At 43.3% G+C, this 15,196-nt stretch overlaps 1 protein-coding gene across 1 annotated transcript in view; it reads right to left on the reverse strand.

Annotated features, from left to right (window-relative positions):
* DIP2C (disco interacting protein 2 homolog C) overlaps positions 1-15,196 on the reverse strand; it is a 195,093-nt gene that overhangs the window by 30,787 nt on the left and 149,110 nt on the right. Inside the window, exons 31-32 of the mRNA XM_021707986.1 lie at positions 6,090-6,258; positions 3,542-3,712 (exon numbers count right to left, since the gene is read on the reverse strand). Of these exons, the coding sequence (XP_021563661.1) occupies positions 3,542-3,712; positions 6,090-6,258 (340 nt within the window). The remainder of the gene's footprint in view (positions 1-3,541; positions 3,713-6,089; positions 6,259-15,196) is intronic.

Raw genomic sequence — 15,196 nt, forward strand, 5'->3', positions numbered from 1 at the left:
AGTCTGGGCGACAGAGTGAGACTCCAACTCAAAAAAAAAAAAAAATATATATATATATATTTAGGTACAAGGTTTGAAGTATCTTAGTTTTTATGGGGGGGGAGGGCTTGGAGGTCTCACTCTGTGACCCAGGCAGGAATGCAGTGACGTGATCATGGCTCACCATAGTGTCCAACTCCTGGGCTCAAGCAATCCTCCCAAAGTGTTGGGATTACAAGCATGAGTCACTGTGCCCAGTTTGTGCTTTTGATTTTTTTTTAACATCAAGTGATTAATGGCAGTTATCTCTGGGTAGATGGATTTGGGGGCATTATCATTTATTTATTTACTAGTTAATCTGTATTTTCCAATTTTGCTTTCTATAATAAATATTTTTGCAAAGAAAAAAATTCAATTTATACAAAATTCAGAAACATTTCATGTTATTTTGTTTGTCCAGACATTCGTAAGAATTCCATTTAGTCAGTACATGAAACATACTGTTATTAGGCATTTACTATGATCAGATTCTCGTACAAGATGGAGAATGAGAGACAGAGGATTTCTGCCTGTGGATCTCTGGCTAGACTTGCTCTGCTTGTGTGGTAACATCATCATTCGAAAAAAATGACGTGAACTGTGCAAAAATTCAGAGAAATGAATGCTCCCAAAGACCAGCCCGCCGAAAGCCCTGGCCTTGGCCTGAATGGCCACACAGCTCCGCCTTTACCACGCTCTGCAGAAAGGGCGCTGCAGTGGGGCCTTCCTTGACCACCCACCCTGCAGTCGCCCCCTTGGGCCCGAGTCACTCTTTGTCCTCTCACTGCTTACTTTTACTAAGAATATTTCATTCACTTCCTGAAAAAATCATCTACACGTTTACTGTCCATCTCACTGATTATGAGACACATTTGGCAGGACAAGAACTTGGTCTTAAGCTTATTTGTAGCAAAATTTGTAGCTGACATGAAATTGACCCATGCTCCTCAAAATCTGGAAGTTTCCCCTCTGTGCTCCGGGGACACTGACGTCTGTGACTGCAGGTGCTGCTGGGCTGTGGCATCACGCAGGGCATACGTGCTGCCTCTCTTCTCAGAACGCCGGAAGTCCTGAACGTGTGCCTGGCCTTAAAGGTTCTGGCAAGGGAAGAGAGCCGCATTCTTCTGGACAAGGCACTGGAGCTTAGCGACCTCATCCTCTACTATCAGACACTTTGATATTCCCACTGTTTTCTAATACCACCAGACCAGGAAAAGCTGGCTGAAAAGGAGTGGAGAACAAAGCAAAGCAGTTGAAAAAACCGAGAATATGAAAAAAGGCTTAAAGATGCTGCCGAGATGGCAAGACAGTGCCATGATCCGTGGCCAGCAGCATTAGCTTTTGATGCAGCAGTCACACTGATAGAAGAATTTTCTGTAGAAAAACATATGATTATTTCCTACTAGGAATAAAGAACTTCACTCCCTTGACATAGTCACAGCACACACTTCCTAAGAATCCACAGGGTGCCGGGCCTGGTTCTAGGGGAGCGGAGGGGAGGTGAAGGGCACCGTGCCGACACTTGCAGACACCTCGCGGCCACGACCAACATGCGGACGTTGCTCTTGACTCTGCCACTTTCTTACTCTTATTTCTCGGTCACTTCCATTTTCTGCTTATTTCTAGGGTGCTTCATCTCTCTTACAGTACTCCCTCCTTGTAAACCTCTTAAAGCATTTGAACCTAGGTGGATGGACACACACAGCAAAGCAAATACATCAAAGAAGCAAACTAAGAAGCACAGGCACTCTCTCTTACAGTACTCCCTCCTTGTAAACCTCTTAAAGCATTTGAACCTAGGTGGATGGACACACACAGCAAAGCAAATACATCAAAGAAGCAAACTAAGAAGCACAGGCACGAGTCCTCAGACCTACAAGCTGGCTTCGCATGGCAGAGCGTTTCGGAGCTCTGCGACCTGCTGGCGCAAATGGTGCTACGTGTCACGGCGTTCGTACAGAATCCACGCTGCTCTTGCCCCCTCACCCTCCGCCCGACATTTTAAAAGAAAAGCCAGCAGAATGGATGCCACTGCAGCCCAGAGCCTGTCTCTTATGCATCGCTGATGTGTTCTTGGCTGGGAGTCCCCATCACTTGTGGAAGAAGGGGAGAGTGACATGCTGAATTCGTCTCACACGTGGACTTCTGCATTTCCCATTTCTCCTAATGGAACCCGTGGTGAGAAACACTTGTGAGGGGCGGATAAAGGTGGACAGGGAAAGGAAACGTCTATACTTAAAGAATTAGCTTGGCAAGGAAAGTCCGATTCTTTGGATGCCTCAGAGAAAAGGGAATTAGGTGGTTCCTCTCACCCATGCCAACTCTGGGTGTCGGCCTTCCTCTTCTCCCTCCTTTCGCTAATAAACTTTGCTTGAAAACTTTAAAGAAGGGGATTAATTTCAAGCACAGGACAAGGTTTAAATGGCTCTTGAGAGGAATTTAGCAGGTTATAATTTTTGTTAATGGAGCTAATTCAAAGAGAAGGATGACAGAAACAAGGAACATCCCCATATGAGAATTTATAAAAGCTTTTTGCAGCTATTTTTGCTGAAATGATCTCAGGATGGCCACACGGGAAGAGGGGAGGCTCCTTCCTCAACACAGTGGCTAAGTCTAAGCACCTAGACAGCCAAGAAGAAAGCAGACCAAGAGCTTTCTAAGGCTCACCCAGACAGCAACCCAGGAAATCATCTCTGGGATCACAGATGGAAGGACAGGAGTAGGCAGAGAGGGAGGTGGATGCATACCCACCCTTCACCTTGCCGGCACTGCTGTGAGTCAAGTTCTCGTTTTCTTGGGAACCAGCTCTGCAGCTCTGCCTGGGATTGGCCAGTTCAGGCAGCCTGCAGGACGAGGTCCTGGGAGGGCATCCCACCGGTCTCCCCCGCCCCTCCTTTTGGCAGCCCTGGCCTGGCTTCGTGACCTCCATGAGTTGGTGTATCTTGTGTCAAAGGTTCAAAGGGAAAGAAGTAGTGAAGATGGTCAGAAGTGGACTGATGAAGAAAAAGAAAATGCAAGAATTTTTTAGCCACTGTCCACACAAGGCTGCCGTGCGAGAGCGTCTCATTTACACCTATTTCATGGGAAGGCAACTTTGCTAAGTCTAAGTTGCTGTTACAGCAGCAAATTCTCAAACCTGCTCCGTGGGATTAAATTCCTCCTACACAAACTGCCCACATCCATGGACTGTGTACTTCAAGAGACAGGATTTCCCACCACAGTGAGACATTTGTCCAGTGACAGCAGAAGTCTGGCAAACTGCTACTCCTATTACAAAAGGTAAAACGTTCCAGGACAGAATAAGCTCTATGAACGCTAGTTCTGAATAATAATGGATACAAACTCAGACTCTATGCAAAAAAAAAAAAGGAAGCAAATGCGCACCAGTCACATGCATTTGATTAAAGACGCTCTTCTGAGTGCAGCTTGGCCTCAGCCACGGAAGGCATGAGCAAGTCTGGACTGTACACCTGTCGCTGAAAGCTGCTCTTCTGACTCGAGCACGGGTCTCAGCGACACTCACCTGCAAGCAGATCGCCAGGTTCACCCTGCAGCCAAATGAGGTGCTGACAGCCCGTGGATGGAGGCCCAGGTCCTTGAACAGCTTGGAGAACGACTGTGTGAGAGCGATGCGAGGCCGTTCCTCCGCCACGACCACGCAGGTCCTCACGCGGGACAAGTCCAGACCTCGCGCCTGGAAGTAGCCAAGCAACACTGTGTCAGCTTCAACGTGTGGTTCTGCGTGACCCAGAGACTCCTCCCCTCAAAACCCACAGAAACACCGGGAAACTCAGCCCGGCTGTTGGTTTCCAGGGCTACCCGTGCCCATGTCATTGATTTAACCGTTCTGGGAGGTGGGTGAGAAAAGCTCACTCACATGTTCACATCCCTGAGACTGCCAAGGTAAGAGTATTTGAAACCACAGGAGAACGATGGCGAGGAAAAGGATTGAGGAAAAGCAACTTCCTGGATGAGGTCCCTACGGACAGGAAAGGAGAAGCACCTGGTGCGACCTGAGCCTGGGCACACAAGAACACACACTGGAGAGAAATGAGAAGCTACTTTTTTAAAGGACAGGAGTGTAAAGCCGGGCACAGTGGCTTATGCCCGTAATCCCAGCACTTTGGGAGGCAGAGGCGAGAGGGTTGCCTGAGCCCAGGGATTCAAGATCAGCCCGGGCAACTTGGAGAGACCTCATCTCTGCAATAAAAATTTAAAAATTAGCCAGGCTTGGTGGCATGTGCCTGTAGTTCAGGCTACTTGGAAGGCTGAGGTGGAAGGATTGCCTGAGCCCAGCAGGTCGAGGCTGCAGTGGCCCTGAGTGTGCCACTGCACTCTAGCCTGACCAATACAGCTGAGACCTCAACGCAAAGATAATAAATAAATACATAAATAGATAGATAAAATATAGGAATGCAAACTAAAATTTGTAGACAATTTCATAAAGACAGCTCTCCACTTATGTCCCATTATACGTATGATGTTGCAGATGAGTTTTCATTGTCAAGTGCACCTCAGCTTCCACGTTAAGCACGTGACTAAGCGCGCCTCCGATTCTGCACTACATTCGGTCAGCTAAGCCGCACAGCAACAACCACGCAAGAAAGGATTCAGTGGGTTCCGCACAGCATGCTCTGTGATAAAAGCTGGTGTTTCCTAGGCTCAGCCAAGGGAGAAGAAGCCAGCAACAGGGACTGGATGCGAATGTGAAGGTGGGTCGTGAACTAGGAGGGCACTGTGCAAACCCAGACCATTCAACCCCCCTTTTCACGTGGTCTCAGCACAGCGACACCTGACAGAGGTGCTGGATGAGGAGGAAGCACAGTTCAAGACTCCTTTGACATGAACACTTAGCATGTAAAAACGACTGTACATATATACAGTTACACAGAAGAAACTGAAGGCTCAGTAATGCGAAGTGTGCACGTCTGAGAGGTGAGGCAGCACGTGGTTTTGACAGTGGGTCTGAGATCAGCGACTCCAAATTGAGCTCCAAGTTTATTAAACATAAGAACTTGGAAACGGTGCTCAATTTCCCTGTAACTTAAGTTACTTTCTCTTTAAACTGAAGACAATAATGGTTCCCAGTTCAGAGAGCTGTTGTAAGAATTAAATGAATACATAAAGGGTTTAGTAGTCCCTCAACTGTGTTATTTTATTTTGGTTACTTACAGAAGTAACAAAAAGAAAGTTCATTTTCTAATATGATATAAGTGGACATGAGGAATGATTATGCTTTCCCTATATAAATATATAACTTAAGATAATTGCACATTTATTTATTTAGCTTAATATCAAAGTTATCTTGCATTTTGTTTTCCTCTTCAAGTTTAATGCATTAGGAGGATAAATGTTCTTCATTATTTATGTGTATAAATGATCGGTGTGTATGCATATATATACACACACAAACACAATCTGTATATCTACAAAGACATACACACTTTCTGGACTTGCAAAGTGAATAGTAGGTTGAAATATAATCAAAACAGGCCATATGATCACTCCCTTCTAGATATTTGGAATTAAGGACTACTTACTCTATCATGAAAATACATCTACCAAAATGTCCTTCGTTTAAATGGAGTGAGATACTATTATTCTTACATGATGGCAATTATTATTATTTTTAAAAATACAACAATATCTATTTAATTGTAACATTAATTTTGGTTAGGGTCCAGACCTATAACTGAAGGTCTCCAAGAAAAACAAAAATGAGAGGTGTGAAGTTCAAACATATCTAATTAAACACGAATATCAGACAAAGTTAATGTCACTGAAGAACTCAGTCTATCAAACCAACAAAAAGAGCACCTTAGGACCTTTCAAGTAGACCTGGTGGAAATACGTTAAAAGAATATTTTATACTCCGGCTCATTACGATTCGCGGTCGTGGAGACCTACTCGCGTTAAAAAGACAATGCTTTCATACTGAAACAACTTGCAAGCTTCAGGTGACAGGAGACCACACTTTCGAAAGGACTGCCTTAACGCCATCCACTCTGTGGGTGTCCCCTCTTAGACACGAGTTCCCCAGGGGCCCCGAGGCTGGGGAGGGAGGCGCTTACCTTGAGGGACTCCGTCTGGGAGCCCAGCCCCTTGGTACACAGCTCCATCACTGAGTAGGAACAGAAGGTGTCCCGGACTTTGTACTGACTCACAGCAAGAAGCCACAAGGCGGGGTTGGCTTCCAACTCCGAGGGTGGGATCAGAATGGACTGGTGCCCTGAGTACACACTGCAGAGAGAGAAGAGGCTGTCAGGGCGGGCACCCAGCAGCGATGGATGAGCTGGGACAACACCAAAGGGAAAGCCCTCGAGCGGCCCGTGCTGTCACTCGAAGGGTGGGGACAGCAAAACCAACTCTACACGGTGAACTCCTACTTCCGAAAGCACTCTGGAAAGCCCATCCATACTTGAGGGATTATAATACAGTTATTACCATTTTGAGCACTTTCTCTCAAACCTGCTATTAAACCTGCTATTTCATGGAAGGAAACACAGGGATCAAATTTTGGTAAAAACGCCTGGAAGTTCAGAACAGAAGCTGGTGAACCACAGGCTGCCTATCTTTGTAAATACAGTTTTACTGGAACAGGGCCATTTATTGTTTGCTTAGATACAGACAGTTTTGGGCTGAGTGGCTGGACAGAGACCACAGAACCTAAAATATTGACGAAATGGCCATTTAAGAAACAGTATGCCTACCTCTGATTTAGAGAGCTGACATCCAGAGTAAAAGAAAAAAAATTATGACAATTAATGAAAGTTAGCCACTCAATCTTTTTAAGTTTGGATTTTTACTTTAAAATGATTCAAACAAATCATGAAACAGAAGAACTAAGAAACACATAACTAGTCTTTAATTTTACCTTTATCTTAAAGGGGACATATAGAGAAATGAAGAAAAATTACAGATTATTTTATTTATTTACTTTTTTTCTTTTAGAGACAAGGTCTATGCTGCTCAGGCTGGTCTTGAACTCTGGAAGCTCAAGTTACCCTCCTGCCTCAGCTTCCCAAAGTGCTGGGATAACAGGTTTGAGCCACCATGCCCAGATTATCTATTTTAACTCATTATCAATGGATGGGGCAAGTGTGGACTTAAAATAATTATTTGCCATAACTACATTAAAAAATTTTTTTGGTTTACTACTGTGAATCAATATTAGTAGATGTCATACATTGTAATAAAATATCTTAGAAATTACCTTCTAAGAGTTAAATAAAGAGGTTTTCTAGCTACACAAAATGTGAATGAATTAGCACATTAGGCCCCATTAACTACTATCCTACACTAAAGTCAACTCTTCTTTAATGTGGCCAATCACATATTATTTATTTGTTCATACATTTATTTATTTCGGAGTCGGGGGGAGGTCTGGCTGTGCTGCCCAAGTGGTCTTGAACTCCTGTCATCAAACAATCCTCCTGCCTTGGTCTCCCAAAGTGCTTACTCACATTTAAAAAGTTTCAAAATTGTTTACAAGGGAATCCAACTGGTTAATGAAATGTAAGGAAATTAAATTGGCTAACAAAATCTACTTCTAAGAGAACTCTCAGTATGAAAAACTATTCTTCAGGGGATGTGACAAAGGGCATTTTAGGGCAGATTTTCATTTATTTTTTATTGCTCTAAAGTTTCATTTATTTTTGTTAAAAGGAAACATAGTTGCCCTCCATATCCATGGGTTCTACATCTGTGACTTCAACCAAACAGGAAGAGAAAGTATTCAGGGGGAAAAAAAAACTGCCTGTGTACCAAACACATACGGGCTTTTTCTTGTTATTAACTGAAAAATATAGCATAACAACTATTTACATAGCACTTACGTCATATCGTAAGTAATCTAGAGATGATTTAAAGTTTATAGGAGGATGCACGTAGGCTACATGCAAAAACTGCACCATTTTATATCAGGGACTTGAGCATCCTGGGATTCTGGTATCTGCAAGGAGACCTGGAATCCATCCCCATGGACACCAAGGGGCGACTGTCTAGTAAACACTGACCTTTTCTGTGGTCTTTTCCTTTGAGAACAGAGAGGTTAGGTACATAAAGGGAGAATATCAGTCTTCGAATTACTACTCTGCAATGCATCGATTTTTGTCTTAATTTTAAAAATGTTATTGTGGCAAAACATATATGACATTGACCAGTTGGAGTCTCACTCTGTCGCCCAGACTGGAGCGCAGTAGCCACTCCTGGCCACCGCAGCCTCGCCTGCTGGGCGCCGGCGATCCTTCCACTCAGCCTTCCAAGGAGCTGGAACTACAGGCGCGTGCTACCACGCCCGGCACGTTTTTGATTAATGGTAGAGATGAGGTCTCGCCAAGTTTCCCAGGCGGGTCTCGAACCTGCAGGCTCAGGCAATCTACTCACCTTGGCCTCCCAAAGGCGCGGGATGACAGGCTGAGACACCGAGCCCGGCTATTTTAACCATTTCTAAGTGTACATTTCCAGTGGCAGTAGCTACATTCACACGGAGGAGCAGTCATCACCACCATCTACTTCCAGCAACTTGTCATCATGCTGAACTGAAACTCTGCCCGTTCAGCAGCAATTCCCCATCCCTTCCTGGTCCTGCCCCTCTGGACCCTGCACTCGTCTTTCTTCGCGAAGAATTTTCTTGTTCTAAATACGTCACAGAAGTGGATGGTGCAATATTTGTCCTTTTTTGTCCGGCTTATTTCATTTAGCATGTTTTGAGATTGATCCAGACTTGCATGTGACAATTTCCTTCCGTTTTATGACTGGATAGTATTCAATTGTATGGACATATCACATTTTGTTTGTCCACTCATCTACTGATGGCCAGTGTGTTGGCTGCCACTTTTGGCTGCTGTGACCAATGCTGCAGTGAACACTGGTGTTCTGTCTGAGCCCAGTCCTCAACCCCTTCGGGTATAGGCCTAAGTGTAGAATTGCTGGATCACACAGTGTTCTGTGATTCTGAGGAATCACCAAACTGTTTTCTACAGCAGCAGCACCATTTTACAGTCTCACCAGCAATCTGCAAAGGTTCCAAGTTACCCCCATCCCCACCAACACTTGCTATTTTATGTGTTTTTTTAAATTTTATTGATTGATTGATTGATTGATTTTGAGTTGGAGTCTCACTCTGTTGCCCAGACTGGAGTGCAGTGGTCGCTCCCGGCCACCGCAGCCTCGACCTGCTGGGCTCCGGCCATCCTTCCGCCTCAGCCTTCCAAGTAGCCGGAGTTACAGGCGCGCGTTACCACGTCCGGCTAATTTTTTTTTTATTTTATTTTATTGTAGAGATGAGGTCTTGCTGCCCAGGCGGGTCTCGAACCCGCGGGCTCAGGCAATCCACTCACCTCAGCCTCCCAAAGGCGTGGGATTACAGGCTGAGCCACCGAGCCTGGCTATTTTATGTTTTTTAAATCATGGCTATTGGTACCCTCATGGTGTTTGTGATTTGCATTCCCTATGGAAATGTACAAGTGATTTTATGGTCAATATTTAAACAATTATAACACTCAAAAATCTGTCGACTTTTCACTAAGATTTGTCCTTGGGAAATTAGATTGCTAAAGATCACTATAGGTTTTCCAACAGAAATCAAATGATATCACAACAAACATCTCTGAATAACAGAACAGACTTACACCTGGTCAAACAACTACTTATTAACAGCAAACAAAATCTCTATACAAATTTAGCCTAATCCTTGCAGTCTATGAAAGCCAATTTTTATTTAGATGTTCTTTTCTCTGAAACTGAGGCTCTTTAAAAATCAGAGTTTCCAAGGGCAAATTAAAATGACAAAAGGTAGTATTTCATTTCCACTAGATAGGCAATAATCAAATAATGTGAGACCACTAAATATCAGTGAGAGGGGAAGTGGGATCACAAACGTTTCTGGTGGGAAAGGAAAATGAATCAAAAATAAAATAAAGTCAGTTTTAAAAGCCAGCGCAAGATAAGCTTCCGAGCATTCTTGTTTGCTTTCTTACTTTTGAGGCATACCATATTATCCTCAAGATAACCTCCCAAAAGTTACACTCTTGGGGTCAGAGAGCAAACCAGTCACCTCCTCAGCTCCAGCAAAATATCTGAGGGGCCAACCTATGTCTTCTCTGCTCACATGTACAGAGGTCTCATGCACCAGTTTTGGGGACCTGCAGCCTTACTTTCAGGGCCAATCATGCTAAGCCAGATAACAATTACCCTCTCTTATCTCCAGCCAAGACGCTGCATGGTGGGTCTCACCCCTGCCTTGTCCCTAGTTGGGCAACCTCCCATCAAGTGCTAACAAGTAGGACATTCCCCTTTGGACGGGCTTCAAGGGAAGCTGATACAGTTTGGCTCCCACAGGCCACTCACAGCTTTGCAGTCCTGCTTTCTGTCACTTGCAGCACAGTATGCTAGGGTTATCATACAAACTCTCTCTAGTCTTGGAACTGGATCTTTTCTTACAAGCGAATGTGTCGACTCCAGTTAGAGGCCTCGGCCAGCACTGAGCAGGAAGGTATAAAGGTAATGGAAAAATTTACCTGTGCTATGAAAAGAACAATCTCAAGACCAAAAATGGCATCATACAACAGGCAATGGCGTAAGATATAACAAGCCTGCGCGTCATGTATCTTATACGTCATCATGATCCACCAGGAAACGTGTTTTTTGCCACTTTGAGAAGTAATTGAACACAGTGTTTCTGTTAACACCAAATGCCATTCAATCCATTCACGAATCAGGGTGGATGACACTACCTTGATGAGATTTCCTGGGGTGCTTTTGGTGGCGGCCCAAATTCAACGACTGCGTTCTCTCACACTAAGGCCATTACATCTTCAGTGCCAGGCACCAAACACGCTTAATGACTTTGCAGGTCAAACCGCAGGATGTTCTTCCCATTTCCCAAGTGACACTCTGTCATTTCCATATTGCTCCCAGCATCTGGCTTCATAAATGTATCACCAGGAACCCCAAACAAATACAAATAACCACCACTGGCTTTCTCATGAACACACGTCAGGATTAATGATTTTCTTGATCAGAACTGTCAACACACAAACAGGATAATGTGGGCGGAAGGCTAGAGAACTTGAAGAACACTTATGAAAATTAAATATAGTTTCACCTCCCTCCTCAGCCCTGTAAGTAGGAAATCACCGTCAGGAAAAAACTAATCCATGCTGACAGCAGAAAAACATAAAACTCAATGTTTTTCTACTTGCTTGTATCTTCTCCACTCAACACGTGTCGATTAACTGCTGTACTTATGAGCCAAAGTTGATCTTTCAGCAATGACTACGCCCCATGACAAGACAAACCTACTTAGTAGCAGGCTGCTGGTTGTGAAGACACTATTTTCTAAGAATTTCTGATCTGAGCTGTTTCACTTTAGATCTTAAAAAAGACATTTGGTAACCTAATATGGAATTACACATTAGAAATTCAATGATTTCAGATTATTAACCTGACAAAGAATACCTATAGCTGAAAACTCTCACCACTTGGGCAGTTAGCAAGACAGCCTCACATCACCCTGTGGGCCTCACGGGCCGAGCCCCTTTGCTGCCGGCTTCTCTCACAGGGCTTACTACACACGTCAATCATGACAACGTGACACCTTTCTCTTAAAAAAGAAAAAAAAATTCCAGCTTTATCTAGGTATATTTTGCATACCATAACACTGACCCATTGTAAGCACAGAGTTAGATGATTTTAATCATTTTGCAGTTGCACAATTATCACCACAGTGCCGTTCTAGCATGTACCTATCATCCTAAAGGGATCCCTGTGTCCATCTTTCATCATTTCCAACCTGAGTCCCGGCTACTTTGTCTCCATAGATTTGCCTTTTCTGGATATGTCATATAATATAATCATGTCACATTTGACTTTTTTGAGTCTGGCGTCTTTCACTTAGCGTAGTGCTTTTGAAGTCTGTCTGTGTCGTAGCATTCCAAGCATTCCCTTGTCTAGCTACAGCAAACGCTGTTTATCTGTTTGCTCATCCGCCTGTTGTGGCATTTGCATTGCTCCTGCGTGCACACGTGTGTGTGTGTGTGTGTGTGTGTGTGTGTGTGTGTGTGTGTGTGTGTGTGTGTGTCTGATGAAGGCCACACGAGCCTTGACGTCACGCCTGTGTGTGGACGTGTGCTTTCCCTTCCCTGGGGTGGATGCCTCAGAGCAGAACTGCCAAGTCACACGGCCAACTCAAGTTCCATTTGTAAATATCATGCCCAACTGTGGCTTCTCCATTTTACTCTCCCATCAACAGGACATGAGAATTCCAGGTTTCTATGTTCTTGGTTACTGCTGCTTTGTAGCATAAGTTTTGAAGTCAGGGAAAATGCCTCCAACTTTGCCTTTTTGGTTATGGCTAGTGGCTGTGAAGTGGTATATTCTTGTGGTTTTAATTTACATTTCCATAATTAATGTTGAAACTATTTTCATGACCTTTTTGGACATTTGTATGTCTTTTTTGGGTGAGGTGACTATTCAAGTCTCTTGCCCCTGTTTATGCTATGCTGCTAGTTTTCTTATTTTCAAGTTTCAAGAGTAAAGTATATATATCTGGTTAGAAATACTTTGCCAGATATGTGACTTGCAAATTTTTTCCCCCAGACCGTGGCTTATCTTTATACTTTCTTACTCATGTTTTTGATATGCAAAAGTTTTACATTCTGTCAAAATCCAGTTTAGCGATCTATCTTTTATGTATTGTGCCTTTGGTGCCATACCTGAGATTGCAAAGATTTACTCCTGTGCTTTCTTCTAAAAATTTAAAGTATTTTCTGCTCTAGCATTAAAATCTATGATCCACTTGAGCCAGCTGACATATATGATGCCAGGTAAAGGTGTAAGTTCATCTTTTTTCATGTGGATGATCAATTTTTCCAGCATCGTTTGTTGAAAAAAAAACCTTTTCCCCCATTGGATTGCTTTGGCAACTTCCTTAAAAAATCTATTAGCCATACATATTAGCCATACATATTAGCCAATTCTCAATTCTGTTTCAAATATATATATTAGTCTACTTCTATGCCAGTACCACACTGTTCTGGTTATCAGCGTAATTTATGAAATCACAAAGTGGAAGTCTAAATTCTCCAATTTTTAAATTCTGATTCAAAATTGTTTTCACCATTATGGGTCCTTTATACCATGCTTTCAATGGGAAAAAAAAAAGCCTGCTGAGATTTTGGTGGAGATCACATTGAATCTATACAACAATTTGGGAAGTACTGCCATTTTAATAATATTGAATCTTCTAATCCATAAACACGGATGATACGGTTTTAAAAAACTTGTATGGAAGCCGGGCTCGGTGGCTCAGCCTGTAATCCCGCACCTTTGGGAGGCTGAGGTGAGTGGATTGCCTGAGCCTGCGGGTTCGAGACCCGCCTGGGCAGCGAGACCTCATCTCTACAGTAAATCAAAAAATCAGCCAGGCGTGGTAGCGCATGCCTGTAATTCCGGCTACTCGGAAGGCTGAGGCGGAAGGCTGAGGCGGAAGGATCACCGGAGCCCAGCAGGTCGAGGCTGCGGTGGCCGGGAGCGGCCACTGCACTCCAGTCTGGGCGACAGAGTGAGACTCCAACTCAAAAAAAAAAAAAAAAGCTTGTATGGTTGTAAGAAATATTTAGAAACAATTCCATCATATAAAGGTTTTAAATTCTGTTGGTCTCCACTTTATGATTGAAGGAAGCATTAGGACAAAAGTATATAAAAATTATTTGTATTAATTTTTGTTTAACTTTCAAACAATCACAAAGTTACAGAAAAGTTGCAAGTACAATAAAAAGGACTTTCTCCCCTTAAATCGTTTGATGGTGAGTCACAGACCTGATTCCCCATCCACAAATACTTCAGAGGATATTCCCAAGAAGCAAGTATATTTTCCTCCCCAAACCAATTAAGCCATCAAAATCAGAAAACCAGCCAGGTACGGTGGCTCATGCCTGCAATCCTAGTGCTTTAGGAGGCCAAGGCAGGAGGATCACTTGAAGCCATGAGTTCTATAAGTCCTCCAACTGCTGGCTTTGTTCTCACTGGTATACTCTGCCAAATGAAATACAGTCATCCTGTAAGGGCAGTAGTTGTTCAGGACAGACCCTGCCCTCCTGCTCAGCTGGACAGATATCTAAGGTCATTTGGGCCCAACTGCTGCAATGACATGTTCGGAGATACTTCCCAAGGGGAAAAAACACAATACGATCAGCATTTGGGATGGAGGAACAAACCATAAAATATTTCGTTTATTTAATTCAATTTGCTTAATTGTCCTAACTAGAATATCAGTGTTTTCCAAAACTATGGGATTAGATTTTAATCCAATGTATTACTACCAAATATTATGAATACATTAAAAATAATTGTTCTAGAAGAATGTTTAAAGACATGAGAAAAAACCCAATATAGTCTATTGAGAAAAAATAAATTTCATACCGAACATCTCAGTTTTATAACATTAATGTATGTTTATTTGTAAAATTATATGCCTCTAAATTTATAAGTAAAGTTACATGATGTCTGTGTTAGCTTTAGAATTCCCCATTTTTTAAAAAAGCAGATAAAGTTGCTAAAATGTTGACACACAGAGCTGGATGACGGTCGCTGGTATTTATTATAGCACACCTCAAACACTCATATATGTTTGAAAATGTTAGCGAAAACCAGCATGCAACATTAGAAAATAAGCCCTGACAGACCGTACACCACAAGAGGAGGTTTGTCTACTGTTTGTCCGGGGGTATGGCTATTGATGGCTTCATTTTCTTCTTTGTATTATCTTATATTTTCTAAAATTTCTACAACACACATATATACACAATCATAAAAAATTTGGGCCAGACCCAGTGGCTCACACCTGTAGTCTCAGCACTTTGGAAGGCCAAGGCAGGAGGATCACTTGAGCCCAGGAGTTCAAGACCAACCTGGGCAGCATAGCAAAACCTCGTCTCTACAAAAGACATAAAAGCATTAGGTGGGCATGATGGCGTGGGCCTCTAGTCTCAGCCATTCGGGAGGCTGAGGCAGAAGGACTGCCTGAGTTCAGGAGGTCGAGGTTGCAGCGAGTTGTGATCGCGCCACGGCACTCCAACCTGGGCGACAGGGGTGGATGGACGAATGGACGGACGGATGGATAACCAGATAACGAAACAAAATTCCAAGAAACCACCATCTGCTTATCTGACAGCGT

Source organism: Carlito syrichta, unplaced genomic scaffold (assembly GCF_000164805.1).
Source record: "Carlito syrichta isolate Samal-C Ts95f unplaced genomic scaffold, Tarsius_syrichta-2.0.1 Scaffold130363, whole genome shotgun sequence".
Lineage (NCBI taxonomy): Eukaryota > Metazoa > Chordata > Mammalia > Primates > Tarsiidae > Carlito > Carlito syrichta.